The 19,751-nt window shown below is 38.9% G+C and overlaps 1 protein-coding gene across 4 annotated transcripts in view; it reads left to right on the forward strand.

Annotated features, from left to right (window-relative positions):
• The window catches only part of FXR1 (FMR1 autosomal homolog 1), a 34,091-nt gene extending 14,615 nt beyond the window's left edge, over positions 1 to 19,476 (forward strand). For 2 of the 4 annotated variants that reach the window (XM_053951693.1, XM_053951696.1), the window contains 14 exons: positions 377 to 448; positions 2,593 to 2,741; positions 3,174 to 3,267; positions 4,127 to 4,243; positions 4,344 to 4,514; positions 7,698 to 7,776; positions 9,941 to 10,050; positions 10,671 to 10,757; positions 11,473 to 11,680; positions 13,263 to 13,466; positions 14,155 to 14,355; positions 15,103 to 15,183; positions 17,513 to 17,604; positions 18,458 to 19,476. In XM_053951693.1, the coding sequence (XP_053807668.1) occupies positions 377 to 448; positions 2,593 to 2,741; positions 3,174 to 3,267; positions 4,127 to 4,243; positions 4,344 to 4,514; positions 7,698 to 7,776; positions 9,941 to 10,050; positions 10,671 to 10,757; positions 11,473 to 11,680; positions 13,263 to 13,466; positions 14,155 to 14,355; positions 15,103 to 15,183; positions 17,513 to 17,604; positions 18,458 to 18,628 (1,836 nt within the window). In that variant the 3' untranslated portion in view covers positions 18,629 to 19,476. The remainder of the gene's footprint in view (positions 1 to 376; positions 449 to 2,592; positions 2,742 to 3,173; positions 3,268 to 4,126; positions 4,244 to 4,343; positions 4,515 to 7,697; positions 7,777 to 9,940; positions 10,051 to 10,670; positions 10,758 to 11,472; positions 11,681 to 13,262; positions 13,467 to 14,154; positions 14,356 to 15,102; positions 15,184 to 17,512; positions 17,605 to 18,457) is intronic. The other 2 variants (XM_053951694.1, XM_053951695.1) reach the window with 2 other exon arrangements.
• Positions 19,477 to 19,751: the final 275 nt, after the last annotated feature.

The following is a 19,751-nucleotide window of genomic DNA, read 5'->3' on the forward strand; positions in this document are numbered from 1 at the left end:
GTATGTAGTCATGTGATTGGTTCATTTCAGTAGTTCTTGGTTTATCAAGTAAGCCAAGGACAAAACAGAAATCTGAATTGTGGAGTTCTATGTGTGGACTTCCAGCTTGAAGACTTTTGAATTTTCTGAGGAGTTACCCCCAAAGAAGTGTTTAGCCAAAGTTTTATCTTCCTTTAAAAATTTCCTTTGAATTGTCAGTGATTTATACAAAAGAAATCTGTTCACGGTCCTTGTAGTGCAAGAAGGATGAGAGTAGAATACTGTTCCATTTTAATGAAAATTAGAAAAGTTGTGTGGTTCTTTCTTCATTATACTTGCACATAAGTGAATTATGTTTGTATGTGCTTTCAGTGGTTCTTACTACCTTCATTTCCAGGTGTATTCTAGGGCAAATGACCAAGAACCTTGTGGCTGGTGGCTGGCAAAAGTTCGAATGATGAAAGGAGAGGTAATTTATTTTGGAACATACTGATTTCACTCTTTCATGTTAAGTACGGTAAATAGAAGTTCTTTGTCATGAAAAAGCTCTGAATAAAGTACTACAAATACAAAAACATGACAGAAGAGAATTATAAGTTGTGACCACTTTGGAATGACCTTTGCTGCATTGCACAGCAGAGGGTCATGCCCTTAAGAGCTGGGTGAGTGACTTCCATTATCTGCAGTTTAATTGCTTGAAGGTCTGAAGGCATGCACAAGGACAGGATTTCTGACAAACCTATTTTGTGGATTGAACTTGGTGCTGAAAATGAAATAAAGCACCTGTGGTTAAAACCTGTTTGTTGTCTGTAAATTAGGCCAAGATGTTGTATGGCTGTGGGTTGGTTTTTGTTTGTGTGTTTTTACTGAGTGCAGTGGAAAGACACTGCTTGTTTTGCTTTTACATATGTCAAGTTCTTATTTTACCATAAATAAATGGTTGTTTGCAACTGCCAAGTAACTTGAAGATTCAAGCACCTGAGTGTATAGAGGTGTGGCAGTGTTCAACCCAGTCTCATTAAAGCTTTATTTTGTGAAGTGACAGCAAGAGAATTGAACTTCATTGTGGGAAGAGTCCTGTGTTTTGATGCTTCTACTGTATCAGAGTCCTAAAACCAAAGGAAACAGTACTGAGGAAAAATGATTATCCAATTTCTAGTATTGTTTAAAAACTGTCAACAAATATCAACTTTTGTTGAGCTCTGTAAGGGCAAGGTGGCAGTAAGGACCTACCAGAGGAAGATTGTGTGTGCTGACTGTTGTGAATGAACAGCTCATTAAGAAATCAAGATAAAAGGAGACAAACTGATTTAAATGATAGTTTGTCATTTGTAGCTAACAGGCTCTTGTTGAATGTCGCAAAAATTTGAAATTTTGGTATCACTTGGCTTGCTATGCTGCTTCTTTTCAGAAAAAGTCATAAAAGTAAATTTTTTTACCAATTTCTAATTTCCTAGTTTTTACAGGGGGAAAAATGGTTTTTCACCCTCAGTGTGCAGTGTAGGATTGTCAAATCAGTTATTTTAGAGAATTGTCCCTGCAAAGAACCTCACAGTTCATCTTGGCTTCTTTGTACAGTCTTTAATACAGTTCTATATTTGGATTTTTTCTGTAGAGTTAATATTAAATTCACAAACAACCCATTTGTCCAAGAATTTGTTGTTTTATGATTGCTCTGATATCCAGAGATATCTTTAACTATAGAAATTAAGTTTTTAGAGCATGTAGTGGTAGATCTCTTAAATTTAGTTAGTTTAGTGTTTATTGTTCCTTATTATTACTTGAGGTAATAATGATACATTGATACATTTCAAAGCAGCTTTGTATAGCTTGGATGATACTTAAAACAAACTTAAAACATATAATTAGAAAAAAGCGTGTCATTACAAGAGTGATTTACTTTTTCTGCATATTAAGCAAATTGTGTTGAGACAAACAGATCCCAGTTTTGAGGGAGGAGGAGGTGAATGTACTGCTGCACCCCTAAATTGCACCTAGGTGCAAGGGAGGAGAGGAGAAGGCTGCATCCCTAGAACAGAGCCAGGCTGGGGGCTATTGTGCACACAAGCTTCTTCAAAACTTGCATGTGTTGGGTAGAAGTGTAGGAGTAGACTATTGGTAACTTAAATCTTCTTAGTTCTCTTGCCCTCCTAATTTGGCAATGTGTGTAAAAAAGATGGAGTTTCTGTATTGATTTTTATCTTACATGATTCCCAGGTAGTTTGCCCATTCAATCAGTGGATTCACCTTGTTCTTTTTAGTGTTGCAGAGTAGATATTTCTGTGAAGAATTATTCTCTGATATTTTTTAGAATTAGAGCTCCAGTAAACATTTTGGGTTTTGGAACTTGAACTGAACTAATGAAAATATTTGAAAGAGAGATGAGAAAAATCAATCCAAAATGCTGTTGTGGGGGGCTGAGACTATGCTGATAACGGTGTCCTGACTTCAGTAAAGGAGCACAGGAGTGCTGAAATATGTGTAGAAATGTGTCATTGTTTTAGGGTTTTGTTTATATATTCATATTTTGTGCTTCCTTGCTGATGCTGGTAATGTTACTATGTCTTTGCTGTTCCTTACTGAAGTTATTATTTTAAAAAAAAACTCTCCCAGTTTTATGTCATTGAATACGCTGCTTGTGATGCCACTTACAATGAAATTGTCACTTACGAGCGGCTGCGACCTGTGAATCAGAACAAAACTGTCAAAAAGAACACCTTCTTCAAGTGCACAGTGGATGTTCCCGAAGACCTGAGAGATGCGTGAGTAGCTCTGCACACTTCAAGAAGGCTTTTACTTGGGGAGAAGAACCCGCTTGGCTTCTGTTTTAGAGGCTGATTTACAGGTCCATGAAGAGCCTTGAGGGTGGTGAGGGCTGCAGTCGCTCATTTAGGAACTGCTGACTGGGACCCCTGCTTAGCTTTCGGGTTGGGGACGGGAGACAGGTTCTCAGGTGGGAACTTTGTAACAATACAGGCGATTCACTTCACAGTGGGCCTGTTACTGAGGCTTTCCAGATAATGCTGGTGCCATGGAATCCACAGGGAAACTCCTCCATGTTGAGGAGAATGGGAACTTTGCTGTTTCTCAACAATCCTTGCCATAAACTACTGAATGTTCTTGGGTCTGATCATCTTATTACATGTTCAGTTTTGATGCAGCTTGTTGAAATAACAATCTTTTTATCTGCTTAGGTGTGCTAATGAAAATGCACATAAAGATTTCAAGAAAGCTGTGGGAGCATGTCGAATTTTTTATCATGCTGAAACTGCTCAACTAATAATACTGGTAAGTAATTGCTTCTATGTAAATGTTCTGTGAATTCCCAGTATATTATTTATAAGAAATACGTAGCCAGCTGTGTGTGTATATGGAAAATTATTTAACTTGCCAAGCTATATAAATTGGGAGAGATTTAATATTAGATGCATTTAATCTTTGGGGGTAAGGCCTCTAATGCATACAACCTAAATTTAGGAGCAGCTTTGATTCTCGTTGTTTGTATGGCTTTTGTCATTCTCAGCTAAGTTCTCCTTTCAGTGGTTTTAGCAGGTGTCTCAGAGGTCAGTCCTCTCCCTCCACTCTGGAGCAATAGCTTTCCCCTCATGCTGTATTGCAGCTGTGGGTCAAATTGCAGTGTATTTCCCTGCGAAGAACTGCACCAGCTCAGTGTAGCCATTAAGGAGTTGTTCACTTAGATGCCTCTGTGGTGGTTTTCTTACTACATAGGGTTGTCCCAGCTTTAGTTTTTCTTCCTAACTCCATTTACTCAATATTATCCAGTTGAATCTCACTCTGCAGTATTGTGTTGTCCTTGATTATTTCCTTAGCTCTCTTACTTGCACATGCAGTGACAAATATGCTTTGATAGAAAGATTTGTTTGGGCAACATCAAGGGGAAATGGTTACTGTGTAATTCAGCAGTAAAGTAATGTAAAATGTAAAACATGCTGGGAGAACATGAGTGAGAACCAATAGTTGTTGTTGGTGCTGAATTTCTTATGCTGTGTTTTGAGGAAGAACAATGTTCATGTAACTTCTGGAAATTGAGATTGTGTTTATGGCTTCGTTTCAATAGGTTCCTGATTTATCCTTTAAATGTGTATTTGCATACAAAGCCAAAACTTAGGTTCCCTCTCTCCTGTAGTCTGCCAGTGAAGCAACAGTGAAGAGAGTGAACATCCTCAGTGACATGCACCTGCGCAGCATTCGCACCAAGCTCATGCTGATGTCGAGAAACGAGGAAGCTACAAAACACTTGGAGGTAAAGCCACAGCTTGTGGCTCTTGTTGCTTGAAACTGAGCTCAGAGCAGTGCATTGCAGTGAGTGCACGTGGATGAGTCTGCCTTTGTTTTCCCTTCAGTGCACAAAGCAGCTTGCTGCAGCATTTCATGAGGAGTTTGTAGTCAGAGAAGATTTAATGGGACTTGCTATAGGAACGCATGGCAGTAACATACAACAGGCCAGAAAGGTTCCAGGAGTTACAACCATTGAACTTGAGGAGGATACTGGTACTTTCAGAATCTATGGAGAGGTAAGGGGGAACTTTATATGAATCCTTGGAGCATTTCCCTCTGTATCTGCTTTTAGACTGGTGAGAGCTGTACCCAGAATTAAGAACAGAAAACACCTCCTGAGTTTTGTGTGTCTTTGTGCATGTTGACACTGTGGCAACTTCTACTGCATTTATTTGAAATACAAGCCTTTGTTGCAGTGGTGACATCCATGAAGTGTGTTCTGTCTTAATCACTCCATTTTCCTGTATACTCTGGGTCAGCCCGAGAGAAGTATAATTTCCTGCTATTTTACTTGATCATGGGTTTGTTTGGGTTTCTTTTCTCTCTCAGAACATTATTGGTTCTCCTCCTTCCCCCCCCCCCACCCTGCCCCCTTCATGTGTGTCTTACTTTGTGGTGTATGCTCCTCTGACCTATCCAGGTGTGTTAAAGCCTGTATCTACTGTTTCTAACTCTTACATTTTGGCAATTTAATGCTGGCTTTGGCAGAACAATGATTTGCTCCAAGCTGATTCCATTTGTGTGACTCTTCTGAATCTCACAACTGCCTTGAAATATAGTTGGTACTTGGGCCAAAATAAGGATCCATTCAGGAAGCAGAAGGCTAGTGACAAAAATGCCACTGTCACAAGGGCTCTGTCAGAAAATATTTTGAGGATTTTTATCCCTTGTCCCTAACTATACAGGTATGCCTGAGTCTCTGATGTTAACACATTTGAAAATCTATGGTTGTCTCCTGTTTGAGGAATATGAGGTCTTGAATTCTGCTCCGTCTATGTCAGGAGTAGAACCTGGTTGTGATCAAAGATTCAGATGAAGTTGATCCTGTGGAGAGGAGGTCAAACTTCTGTACTTTGCAGTATCTCTGAAATTGTCCTTTTTTTGGAAACCTTAAATGCTTCCAGGGTATCAGGTTGGTAGCAGATCCTTCTTTCATCTCCTACTGCCAGTAAATTGTGTCTCAGTTCCTGAGGAAGAATGAGACAAGTTTAAATGCAGTGGAATGTCCAGTGTATTCCAGTTTTGATCTCCTTCATGTGAATGATGTGATGCTGTAACTTGTGGAAAGGTTATGACTGTCACCAGCCTCTTACAGAGGGTCAGAGCAATGATTATAAATACCAGATGCCCCCTAAATAAAAATGCCTTTAGGCACATCAGCCTTGTCTTTCATAGAAGTGATAAATGCTTCTAAAAATGCCAGGCAGCTTAACTATTCCACATGATAAGGTTTTCAGCATCTGGCTACACTTGCCTATTCTTTTTGCCTCTCTTCAGCTGCAGTGGGCAACCAGCCAGGCCCTAGTGGCTGAATGCACAGGCAGACAATTTCAGGCTGAGATGTGTGGGTGTAGTGAACCAGTGTTGTTGACATAGCAGTCATGGTCTGAAGGTTTCCCATAGCTGATGTTTTGCATACAAATAAAAGTTCATTGCTCAGGGCCAGGCTCTCTGGGGGAAGAAACGTGAAGATAAGTTTTAAAGACTATTGGAAACCTCTGTTGATAGGAGGAATCTTAAACTGTATGGCATGCTGTTTATGCATTTATCCCTGTCTGATCAAGGCCATTTTGGTTTCAAGAGGCATTCCTGGTTGCGTGAACTGTTGATTGTGATGCCTGTACAGATCACAGGCCTCTGAACTTCAGAGTTTGGACAGTGTAGCTTGGACTACTTATGGAAACTTGTGCTTCCTGAAAAGGGAGAGCTGTGTCAGAAATACAAAAGTTCCTCTTAGACCGTCATTACTGTCAAAATGGAATTGCAGTCAATTCTTGTGCAATTCTTAACACTGGTAGGTATAATGCCGAGTTTAGAAAAATATCCTGCATTTAATTTTTCTATTATATTCATTGGTAGCATGGATGTGTCTTGATTGTTTGAGCTACTGTGTGAGGTAATGAGAGCATCAGGGGACATGTAGACTCTAATTCAGAGTTAACAAAGATAGTTGCTAGTGACTGGAATCCTGTGAGGTCTTTAATTCATGTTGTACTACAAGGAACTGAGAATACCTTATCTGAGTCAGCTTTATGTGCTCACTCATTTTGGGGTGTGAGTGAATTACACAGGTTGTACTCACGTAAAAATCCTAAGTGCCCATGACAAGTGTAGAGAGGCATATGAGTGCACTGGAGAGCTGCAGTATATTTTCTTGTCCTGACTCTGCTGCTGTAAATGCATTCACAGTTCCTTCATCTTTATTTGGGAAAGAATTCATAAACATACCTGAGGCAGGAACTCTTTGCTTAATTGTGTCTCTTTGTAGAATTCACTGAGGATGAAGAATTGTTAGCGTGTGTTAAGTTTGTACCATTTGAGTGGTTGCTCTGCAAATACAGCATAACTTCTGCTCCTCACAGTGGCTTCCTGTTCATCTGTTTCTTGTGCTTGATCACTGCTTTCATTATCTTGAAATCCAATTTGGCCATGTTGCTTTTGCCATCATTTTGACCTCTGCCAGAAGTAGAGGTTTATACATTTTCTTCTTCTAGGATTTGCCTGATTTGATTAAAAGGTGCAGGAGCTAGTGGTACTCTCATTTCATGTGTTGCCTAAAAATGACAGATGAAAGGGCTGAGGCATTAGTGTAAAATGGAAATTGTGCTCTTAAGCTGTTGTTACTGACTAGATGCTGATACTCTTTCCTTAATTCTACACTTGTGCTGTTGCTAATTTGAAGCCTTGTTTCTTGTTTCAGCATCTCAATTAACTTGCTTGATTTTCATCATTTGATAATAAAGCTGCAAGAGAGCATTTACAGGAGTTCTACCCAGTAACCAGAGCCACTGTCCTATCTTGGAAAGCATTGTAGATGAACTGTGGCCAGAAACCAGCATTCTGGAAAGAGAGTGCCCTGGTTGTAAAATCACTTGCAGTGTTTGCTCAAAGCCCCATCCAACCTGGCCTTTGAACTCCTCCAGGGATGGGGGATCCATTTTGATATCTCAAAAAATCTTGAAATAACATTAAAAAATGTTTTATTTGTTACTGATGCTTTGCTTTTCTACTGAATTTTGTCTCTGGGCATTTCACTTAATTATTCCTTTATGATTTAGTTCAAAACTAGATTAATCTTGTCTTTATTATTTTCTTTTTGCAAATGAGTTTATTTGGAAGACTGGCAACTGTTGCACAAGGTTTTGTTCTTAACATTCTGCATTCACAAATAAATTCCATTTTTTAAAATTTATTTCCAGACTGCTGATGCAGTAAAAAAGGCCAGAAGTTACTTGGAATTTGTGGAGGATTTTATTCAAGTTCCCAGAAATCTTGTTGGTATGTAATACTGCTAAAATTTAAAAAGTTGGGAAAAGGGAGCCTAATCTTAACGTTGCAGAGAGGATTTAGTGCCAGTACAATATTTGATTTCTCAATTTAAGTGGAAAGTGATTAATCTTTTAAAACTATATGTATCTGAATTACTATGAAATTGGATATATTGTTGCTGCATAATACTTTGTCAGGATTTTAGCACTTAAACTGATTTGATTACAGACTTGTACCACCTAATTTAATGGTAATATTTGAAGTTCAGATTCTAGTGAAAAAACATGCTCTACTAAATTGGCTTCTTTAAAGTGCTGAAGCTGAGTTCCAAAGTTTTATCTGGGAATACTCCAGCTGAGTTACAAGAATGACATGAGACAGTTCTCCTGTACTGCTCCCTCCTGGGTTGAGGTTTGTCACAAGTGGTGGTTGGATGCTGGTGAGCTCCTGTATAAATCAGCAGTGCTCATAGTCTCGGCCTCAGTCTCAAAATAGACATTTTTCCATGTTGCAACTTTATGAAGGTGTAGCATAGTCTGGCAGGTTCTGTACTGCAAACCACCTGAAGGTGTGAGGTTAATTGTGTTCCATGTGAAGACACAAACGTCTTCCCCTAGCCCAGTCTTCACAGGGAACTTTTTTCCTCTTCCCTTATTCTCCTTCCTTTATCCTGCTTTTTACTCAAATCTGGCAGCTCCCTGCTCCCCATGCCCAGCTGGTGGGCAGTGTGTGCATGGAGGCAGTGTTAAAGTTGGAGGTGTTGTACCTGATTGAAAATTTGGATTATCCAGAGGAGAAGTTAAAACCCAGGCTTTAACCTGCTGTGCTTTGGGGCTTGGAGCCTGCATATTACAAATAATGTCATTTAAATAATTCGTGTGCGAACTCCCATAACTTAGACTTTCAGGGTTTTAGAACTTGACCAGATTAAGGTGTAATGGGGTTTCATTTGTTCATTTCGGTGTTTTTTTTTAATATGATTTGTGCAAATTGTGTATCTGATGCAATTTGATGGTTTTCTTACCTACCTAATATTAAAGCTCATTTTAACATTCAACAAATTAATCCCTAGTTTGTATATGAACAAAATTTTTCTGCAGTCTTGTTAGTAAATCTAATTAATCCAGGTAATTTTGGTAAACCTCATGTCCTACAAGTTGAGTTTTGGGGAGCATTTAGAGAGCATTCATTAATGTGAATATATCCCACACAAGAATCAGGGCAGAAGTCACAGCAATGTGTTTAACTGAAAATGCTGCTGTTAAATAATTACAATGCCAGTTTCTGATGAAGGCAAATGTCCTGGCCACATCACCTGTGGGCACACAGGTAAGCAGGCAGATACTTAGCTATACTTAATGAAGACACACAGCTCATCAGTAACTCCAATACAGAAAGATAAAAACCTGCTGATTTCTTTGAGCTGTTGAGGAAGGGAAACAAACTTGTAGTATTTTTTGCACTTTACTTTGTATCATGTTGGTATTTACTGTAAAGAACATTCCTTATGGAGTACTCTGTCATGCAGTTCTGGCTTTTGCCCTTTTTTTAGGTTGTTCTGCCTCCTTTGCTTCTGATTTAATCATAAGTGTTCTTAAGTGACATATATCTGGCTGTGATGAAGAAATGCTCCCACATAACTTTAGTCTAAGAGCTAAAGCCGTTTAGTAAGAGAGCCAAGAAGTCACTTTTTTTTTTGAGATTTAAATATACAAGTACTGAAGAACCTTTTGGTTTGGATCCCATGCATGATCTCAAAATAGGTATTTTAAAGGAAAGCACTGGTTGTACACAAGTCCATTGTAAAGGCAAAATTTTTTAAGAGGCTTCAACAAATGTATAAGACTATTAAAATGTCAGGAAAGATTCAATGAGGACACATGTATAGTCAGGGGGTCCAAATAATTTTGATACAAAAATTTAAAAGAGGAATTTGTAAAACTCTTGTGTCATTTTACTTTTGGTTTGGTTCTATTGGAAGCCTGTGTGCAGTGGTGATCTTCATCACTGCTTGTCATTCTGCATATAGAGAGAGTTTAATTTTAAAAGTTTTTACCCATTTTCTCTGATGTAGTGTGGGGTATTCTTTGGGGATTTTATGTATAAAATACCAGTAAACATGCTAAAATATTTTGACCATGGGTGCAAAATTAACCATTCTTGCCCTCTGAAGGAAAAGTTATTGGAAAAAATGGAAAAGTGATTCAGGAGATTGTAGACAAGTCTGGAGTCGTCAGGGTGAGAATTGAAGGAGACAATGAAAATAAGCTGCCCCGTGAAGATGTAAGTACTTCATTCTTTCCTCCTGTGACTAGGTTTTTATTTTCAAGCCCAGTTTTATTTCAAAACCTGTGAATATAGAGAGCATTAATTCTAAACTGGCATCTTGCAGTAGATTGTATATAAAGTAATTCAAGGAAGGTTTTTGCTGCTGAGGAGGGGTTGGGTTTTTTTTTCCCTATATGTACTTGGGCTATATAACTGATTTGGAGTTGGTAGTGTTAAAAGTGTCCACATACTTTAAATAGATAAGAGCAAAAAGGAAAAGCTTGTAAAGGTGCCTGGTCTGATAAAGTTGGTTTAATGAACCACCTTCTGTGGATTCTTCTATACACCTGTCGTGCTAAACACACCCAGCATGTGTTGCATGAATATGAACATAGGATGTCAGGTTACCTCAGCTCCAGAAAAGGTTGTTGGGAAAGCTGGACAGTCTGAAGGCATTGCTGTCACTCCAGCCTGAGCTATTTCTACATGTCTTAGCAACCAAAGGCTCACTTGCTGTCTTTGTTTAGCTCACTTTGGTAATTTAAAACAGATCTCTTTATATAATTTAAACAGAAAGCATTATTTCAATGATAATGTTCTCCCTGATAAAAACCTTTGATACTTTGTTCCTGTAGGGAATGGTACCATTTGTATTTGTTGGTACTAAAGAAAGCATTGGGAATGTCCAAGTTCTGTTGGAATATCACATCGCGTATCTAAAGGTGAGTGTGTTTTGGGAGATATGATCTGTAGAGGAAGCTTAGGTTGAAGTAATTTTGAGCAGCTTCAGTGGGATTTGCAGTTGTTAAACTGTTCCTGTGTATATCAAGCTTGGTGCCTTGAGCCCACCCCTTGCCCATGGGTATCATGGGCTTGTAAATACCTTGTCATGGTTACTTAGTGCTGTTGGGATAGAAAGAATCAGACTGTAAAGAATGGGGCTTTAAGGGACATTTGGGAGCTAACACAAATTTTTTTGTTTGTGTTCGAGTTCTGCAGTCAGGTTGCCAGGTTAATGCTCTGTAGTGGAAGGATGGAATTTCTAAGAGAACACCAGTAATACAGTGTGGTATTAGAACAATTACCTGTTTAGATTGGGTTGCTTTGTGATGTTAACGGGGATTATGAGTTTGCATTGTGTTCCCTCATCAGGTGCTTATTTTTTTTCCTAAGTTTTACTGGAAAAATTGCTGAACAGTAATTAAGAAAGGTCATAGCAGTCCTAAAGCCAAGTTTTCTGCATAGTGGTGAAAGTTTTAGATCTCTTCCAAAACTCAGAGATAACTCATCTTGAATTTCATTATTTGTAGTCGCCTGCCAGGTGGTGTTAATTCTCCCACGGGAATGATTCTTTTCAGTATGACTGGGTGGGGGATGGTGTTTGTGAGGGACATTTGTCAGCAGTCTTTTCCATGGTTTTTGTTTCGTTGTATGTAGGAGGTAGAACAACTAAGACTGGAAAGGCTCCAAATCGATGAACAGCTGCGGCAGATTGGGATGGGCTTCAGGCCCTCCTCTACTCGAGTTCCTGAGAAGGAGAAGGGTTACACCACTGACGAGAGCACCCTCTCCTCAGTGCAAGGCTCCAGGTCCTACAGCGGGCGGGGCAGGGGCCGCAGGGGCCCCAATTACACCTCTGGTTACGGTGAGTGCCCTTGGGCGAGGCCTCAGGATACCTTGGAACCCAAAACTATCTCTGGATTTCTTTGTGTTCAATATACTTGAGTGAAGATAGGGTTGGAAATTCAGAATTGCTGCTCTATTTTGTTCATAGCTCAAAACACCTCATTAGATTTGCAGTCTTGAAGTTAAGTTTAAAATTGAAGAAGAAATTAACAAACTGAGCACTGGAAACATCTTGTCCTTCTGTGCTAGTTACTTAGTAAGTGACATCACAAAAGCTGGGAAGAGAGCTAGAGATGCACAGATTTTAAAAAAAATCTGAAATGAGCATTATCTATTTTGATTGAGAAGGAGAAAAATTGCTTGTCTGTGATCATGGCCATCTTAGCAGCATGTTTCTGAAAAATAAACCAAAATGATGTAAAATGCAGACAACACAAAATCCTGTGGGTTTTTAAATTCAGTCAGGAGCAAACTGGATTTGTTTTAAGGTGTAGTGAGGTATTCTGATGCATTTCTCAATTAAAAAACACTATTCAGTTCCTGACAGGTGTGCATATCTCCAGCTTGTCCAAATGGAGACACTGCATTTCTATACAGACATGTTTCACAAAGAAGAGCAATGTTATTTTTTCAGTACAGTAAATTATTCTGGATATCTACATGTAGCTCATTTCTGTTAAAAAATCAGACACCTTTGGGGTTTTACAGTCTGTCCCTAGCTATAGCTTCCTGGATCATGCCAAGTGTTAGTTGTGTTGATTCTGATGATGATGTTTGTAACTTGATTTTTATTATTTCCCAGTGAGCTGACTGGACTGTAAGGAAACTTGTTCACTTTGATTATATATACACACTGTGATTTGGAAAACTTAAAGTATTTTTTTTTCTCCCAAAATGGCAAGAATCACATTTAAGCCATATGGGTCTAAAACTTTATATTCCAGACTGGGTAGTAGGGGGAGTTCCTGGATACCTAAAATGAATAATAGGTGTTGGGTTTTCAGTTAGTAAAAATCTGTGTGGCTTTGGGGACTCTGAGATGGCCGGGTGTTACAGATGCTGTTTGATAGAAACAGTGAAATTGTTCAAGCAGCATTACAGCATCCAGAAGGGGTTGCTTAGCAACAGCCATCGGCTATAAGGTGGCAAAGTTGTCCTTGGGAATTTCAGAGAAGTTGCCTAGAAACTGCACCAAATGCCTGCAGTGTGCAGACAAAGAGAGGAAACACTGCTAAATCCTTGGTTTATCTGTGTACAGAAATTACAGATTTGGTGATCTTTCAGCCATTATTTCACATGTTAGTACAAACAAACATAAATTGGGAATCTTACTTAAGTAACTTCTGATCTGTATTTTATGTGTTCATATATTTTTATATATGAGTATATATAAATATTAAAATATATCTATGATTGTATACTTGTGTGTGTATTAGTGTTTACATATATATATATATATATTTATGCATTATATTGTTTTTAAAAATGAGATACATACATAACCAGCTGTGCTGGCTGGAATAGTTCTGTGATGATATGAAACCAAAATATAATCTTCAAATCCATATTAATTTCCAGTTTTCTTTTCCTTCTCATACAAGGTACAAACTCTGAGCTCTCTAATCCCTCTGAAACAGAATCTGAGAGAAAAGATGAACTTAGTGACTGGTCCTTGGCAGGAGAAGATGACAGGGAGAGCAGGCACCAACGTGACAACAGACGACGTCCTGGGGGACGAGGACGTAGCGTGTCTGGAGGTCGTGGGCGTGGGGGACCTCGTGGTGGAAAGTCATCCATTAGCTCTGGTACTGTGTTCCAAATGGGTTTTGAGATTTTCTTCCTGGCAATTTCCTGTATAACCTCTTACTCTCTTAAAATACTCCATTCTTACATTATGATCTTAATACCTTGGGATTTCAATGTAGTTGTGTGATAGCTGTGTCATAACAGAGTGTTTTAGGTTTTTGTTTATTTTCTGTTCATAGTGATCTTAAATTCCTTCCTTTACTGCTCACACATAATAACATTATTAGCCAAGTTGGTAAATCTTTGGCATGTTGCCTATGGCTGCCTTTTGAGGTAAGCTTATGTTTAGATACAGAATGAAAGAAGAAATCATTGATTGGAAGTTAGGTTTTTTCAGAATCTGTGCTAATATAACACTCAAAGTGTCAGAAGTACCACACAACCACAAAGTGTAAGGTGTGTTTTATATACTTAACAGTTTTGAGTAAAAGGTCTCTAAATGTCACCTTAGAAATCTTTGTGGTTAAATAGTGCAAGTACAGATCGGGCTGTTGTGGTGCCCCAGAATTGTTACTGTTGGGTTAGAGTCAGAGGATCCAGTTTGAGATCAAAAACTCCAGCTCTATGTGTTACACCTTGCCTTAAGGTTGCTTTGTAGTTGGAAACTTTCAGACAGAGCTGTAAGTCAGCCTGGAAATGGTTACACAGCTCTGGAGTACCTTAGGTGGACACTTTCTGTTTGTTTAGTGCTTAAAGACCCGGACAGCAACCCGTACAGCTTGCTGGATAACACAGAGTCAGACCAGACCGTGGACACGGATGCCAGCGAGTCCCACCACAGCAGCAACCGCCGCAGGAGGTCACGCCGGCGAAGGACTGATGAAGATGCTGTTCTTATGGATGGGATGACAGAGTCTGATACAGCTTCTGTTAATGAGAATGGTTTAGGTATGTAAATGGTTGGATGGTAGTCCCAGAGCAAGCTAAGAAATAAATGTGTTGTCCCTGTAAGTGTAGTGAAGCCCTTGTTTGTTTTTGTAAGTGGCAAATTATTGTTCTGTTCAAGGTTGCTGTCTGATTAAAGAAACACTCCCTCCGTGGCAGTGCCATGGAATCTTCTGTTTACTGAGCTCCACTAGCCTTTTCATGTGCCTTTTTTGTAAAAACTGTCTGATGGAGACACCAAAGACTTGACTTGTTGTTTCCCATTGGTACTGCTGCTTTGATAGAAACAGTACTGTCAGATCAATGTTCTGTTTCGTCCTTGGTAACCTCAGTCTTGGTGTGGGAAAGCTCTTTAAGTAGCTGTTAATTTGTCTCTACCCAGCTTCTACTTAAGAACTTTCCTTCAGTAAATTCTCTTGATACTCACTGGGATGAGAATACAATCTGTTGCTTTATGTAGAAAAAAAAAATCTGGGTTATGTTGCTAAATTTGACATATGGTTACTTAATAAATGAAATCTGAGGTCATTAAGCACGTGCCTAAATGTTTTAATGAACCAAGAACAAAAAGTAAAATCTAGCTTTTGTGTTACTGTGTATGCTTTCAGTATAAAATTTTCTTTTAGCTTTTCTGTCTTACTTAGTCTCTGTCTTTAACAGAAGCCATTTTAATTGCCCCATGCTGAAACTGCTGAAGAATTTCTTTATTTTATGATCAGAAATAGTTCATTATAAACTTTGCAATTGCAGATGATAGTGACAAAAAACCCCAGCGACGCAATCGTAGCCGCAGGCGTCGCTTCAGGGGTCAGGCAGAAGATAGACAGCCAGGTAATTCGAGTGGAGCTGTGGGTAATCTCAGGTCAAAAGCATGAGAGAATGTTGTGTCTGCTGTTTTACATAGAGCTGCATAATATCAAAAGGTTACTCAATAACTAATAAGACTACTAGATAAAGATGAAAGACATTTCTTCTACTAGGAAAACTTCTAAAATCTGTCTAATGAAACTAATTGATGTCTAACTTTTTGCTTGGACATACAAGTTACGCTTCTGATCCAGTTCTCACTGAAGTCAATGGCCAAAGGGCTGTTGAGTTCTGTGGTCCAGGATCACGACAAACATGAAGGTTCATGGTCTGCACTCACTGCATCTGTGCGCTTGCACTGACTGGGACACAACCTTTTCAGCACTGGCTGAGCAGCAGTGTTGGAAGGGCAGGATGTGGGTCCTGGCAGAGCTCAGTGAGGGAACTCACGTGGGGTTTGCCAGCCCCACACCTGCATCACACTGCTGCTCTCAGTCCTTGGCTGTTGGGAATAGTTTAAGTCATCTGCAAGTTGAGGGTGGGAAGGAGGAGGAATTTAAGTGAAATTGCATGTTTCCAATTTTTTGTTGTTGTGGCTTGTTGCATTTCTTTTGTGTGTACTAACACTTGAAATGTTAAAGGTGAACTGGCTAATTATCAATACAATGCCCTGTTTAGAAAATGCTTGTACATACACGGCGCAGGGTAGTAACAGAAGGTCTTCTAGATTGACAGGTTCAAAATTTCACCCATATTTGTCTTCATTGTTCTATTGCGCTAAAACTTGGGGGAAGGAAAAGAATCAAACACCTCACCCTCCTAAAAAACCTCAAACCCACACATTTCTTCTCAACATTCCAGTTTTCATAGCAGTGATTTGTAAAGGGGCAGAAAAAGTGTAAAGGATTTCAGCTTTTACTTCTAAGAAACTTATCTCAGCCAGCAATGTAAAGGAATATTAGTCATTTCTAGAAAACCATGGAAGTTCTTTTAAATCTTAAATATTCTAAGAACATAACAAAATTTCCCAAACAAGATTTCTCTGACATCTTTGTTAAAATGCTGTAATAATTAAAGTCTTTGTCAATACCTAGTAAGTGTGAGTGAAATTAAGACAGAAGGAACTCTTCCCTTCTTCCCCTCCCCCCCTCCAATGCCAACTACTGCATTTCAGTCATTTAGCTCTATCATTTGATTTACAGTGCCTTATTCATAGAGGAATATTAAGAATGCACTGTGTGCATGAAACATGCTTCCTATTTACTAATATTAGAGGAGTTGGGTTCAAAACCTCATTTTAAAGAAAAAGTACTTTTTCTTTAGTGTAGAAACTCCTTTGGCCTTCACAGTTTGGGAAGGACTCAGTTGTGAGAAGTCCATTTACTGTAACAGAAAATTAATCTGTTGTAGTTCCCAGTCTGATTTGGATTTCATGCACAGTCATTCCTAAATCCAGAAAAATAGCTCACCTGATAACGCTAAATACAAATGACTCTACAGTTCTGTAGGTAATGCTTGCCAACCCTAATGTGCTGTGCTCATCAGTGATACAAGTGTATATTTAAAGTTGCAGCACTCTGTATTCGAAGGATAGAACTGAGTCTTGGTGTGGTTACAGGAGGGCAGGGTCAGACAAAACCGGGCTACAGAACATGTGCTGAGGTGGTAAGGAGAGATGAGAGAAGCCCTGGCTGTCCCCAGGGAGTGCAGCTGTAGTGGCACAGACACGGCTGTGCTGCCCCTGGGCTGGGCTGGCCCTGGCAGCACCGCCTGTGTGCACACATCCCACAGCAGCCACACCCGAGCCATGGGACAGAGCTGATGGCACAGTGCTGGTGGCACTCTCAGTACCTCGAGGAGGGCAAGTTCTCTCCTCAGTCGCTTCGTGATGTACCAAAGATTTGATGCCACATCATCCTAAGTGATTCCAGGCTCTGACCCGCCCCAGTTCTGGGCACTGTTGAAGTGTCTTCATTTCATTAGTGTGAAATTCTTCACTGCTCAGCTAATAAAACCCCAGTGACACACACACATAGTCTGTAGTTCAAAGAGCTGCAGCCAAATCTCTTCAAACATAGTACAGAAAGCCCTTCTCCAATAAATTCTGCAATTGGACCAAAATTGGTTTTATTAAGAGTCTACCTTCAGATCATTGTTACCACCGATTTTAGTGAAAATTGTTTTTAACAACAGAAACAAATTGATCCTTGCTGTGTGGTTGATAACCTGTAAGTGTGAAGGCCTTTTGTGAGATGTCTCCCAGTTAGAGCATAACTTGTGCAGAAAAGACATGAAGGTTCATGCTGAATTGACTGCTGATGTGAGCATCACTGTGATTTTTTTCCTTGAACAGTAACAGTAGCTGATTATATATCACGAGCTGAATCTCAAAGTAGACAGAGAAACCCTCCAAAGGAGACAGTAGCCAAAACCAAGAAAGAAACGGTAAGATTTTTTAATGTGCTTTTTTTTTCTCCTCCCTTGCAGCAGAACAGTAAAGGCATGAAGGCTTCAGTTAACTCACCCTTATTTGACTTACAAGTGCATTTGATTTCAAGAACAGGTTATTAAAAGCAAAAGGGCCCAGAGTAAACAGAACTGACAATAATTTGTTGACTTTTGTTGCAGATTTTAGGGTCTAAATTAAGTCTGTACACATTTTAAAATACACTTAGTAATGTTGCACCATGTAATAAAATGTGCAAATTGCCCATGGTAAGTCTTGAGAACTAATCCTTAAAACACTTCAGGGATAGAGGATACTATGTGGCATTTTTAGTGACTTGTATAAACTATTTTAGAAGGAATTAATTTTACAAAGATTGTATGGTTTTGATCTTTTTTCCTTAAAGGATCAGAGTGGCATTACATTATCCTGAAAAATAATCAGAACTGAATAAAGCAGAATTTCTTTACTTCTGAAGTGCCAATGTATTGCCACAAGTTATGTAAGAAAGATTCATTAGCAAAATGTCATCTTGCTATAGACTTCAAAAGGGGTGTAAAGCTCAGTTTTTCAGTAAACTCCTTCATGGGCTTAGATAAATAGAAATAAATAAGCATTCTGAGTGTGCTGGGGGTGTGCAGACCTGGGGTTACATTGGCATGTCTTCCTCAAAGTGGCTGATACAGAAGTATCCCATAAACCACAAGGTAAGTGATCAGATGCTTTAAGTGACAGGATACAGGCACAAGCAGACAAGAGGTGTTCCCTCTTGCTGCGTGAGCCAGAGGGAAACTGAGATTACACTGTATTGTTACGGAGTTTTTAATACTCCCCTCTGCTTGTTTTTGCAAGGCAAAAGATGCGATTGACGAAAACAGCCCTTCTGAAAAGGCAGTGAATGGTCCTGCCACCACCTCTGGGGATGAGCCTTCTAAACTACAGCACAGCCCTGATGAAAAGAAAGTCACTGTTCAGGAGGATGGAAATAATCAGGAAGAAGCAGTGCTGAATGGTGTTTCATAAACTGAAGTTCCTAGTTTACAGTTCTTTTACATTACATTTAAAATAGTGCTTGTATAAGCTTGCCAAAGATAGAATATGGATCGCCAGTCTTGACACCGCACTTTCAGTTCCTCCATTTTGGAATACAGAAAGGGGAGGGATCCTGGAGAAATCATATGTTAAACATACTTTGACACCTACTGTGTTATAAATATATCATCAGATGTGCCTTGAGATAGTATATGTAACATTTAAATAAACAAAATTGCTGGCTATAGGAAATGTTATTTTGTTTTCAAAATACGGCAAAGATGTGAGGGGGATCCCTAACATAATACTCTTTATGAAAGCATTAGCTGCTTTTGTTACATTTTTAATAATATGCAACCACTTCTTCACCTGAGGAATACTAGAAAGAAATGCAGTCTAAAATATTTTGCACTGAAATGTAATTTCTCCATTAGTTTAGTCTGGAAACTGGTCTGTTTTAATACATGTTTTTTAAATGCTGTATGTAGAGGAAAAATCTGCAGACCACTGGAATGCATTTGTTAAATTCTCATAATCTGCAGGGATACTGGGTGACATTGGCAGTGACTGTTCTACATTGAGGCTTTGTTTGGTTTATTTATTAAACTGTACAGTATTTAAAAATCAAACATAGCTTTAGTTAACACTAAGCTGAATTAGTCATGTCCATTAAGACATAACCTGAACTACTGAAAAGATCAATTTCCAGAAAGTTTATTCTGTATAAACTACATATGTTAGTCCTTAGTAGAGTATTTTTATTTTTGTTTTTGGTTGTTTGATGTGCAATATGTTTTTTTGTATGCTGGTAGTAAAAGAAAATAAACTTTGATCTTCCATCTGTTGACTGTTTCTATCAGAAATTTAAATTACTATTGACTTTAAGGTTTTCAAGCTGTAAACTAACAATGGAAACCTACTTGTGAGGCAGCTTGAACCTAGAACTCTTTTTCAAAGAGTTTCTAACATGCTGATCTTCCTTTTGTTAAGGCAATGGTGTCAAACACCAGTTAACAAGTCTAAAACTAGACTCCTTACCTTGGAGAATTGCATAACCTGACTAACATATATAGGCATTAATGCAGATGTAGATTTTGGTCAGTTAAAGCATGGC

This window comes from Vidua chalybeata, chromosome 10 (assembly GCF_026979565.1).
Source record: "Vidua chalybeata isolate OUT-0048 chromosome 10, bVidCha1 merged haplotype, whole genome shotgun sequence".
Classification (NCBI taxonomy): Eukaryota; Metazoa; Chordata; class Aves; order Passeriformes; family Viduidae; genus Vidua; species Vidua chalybeata.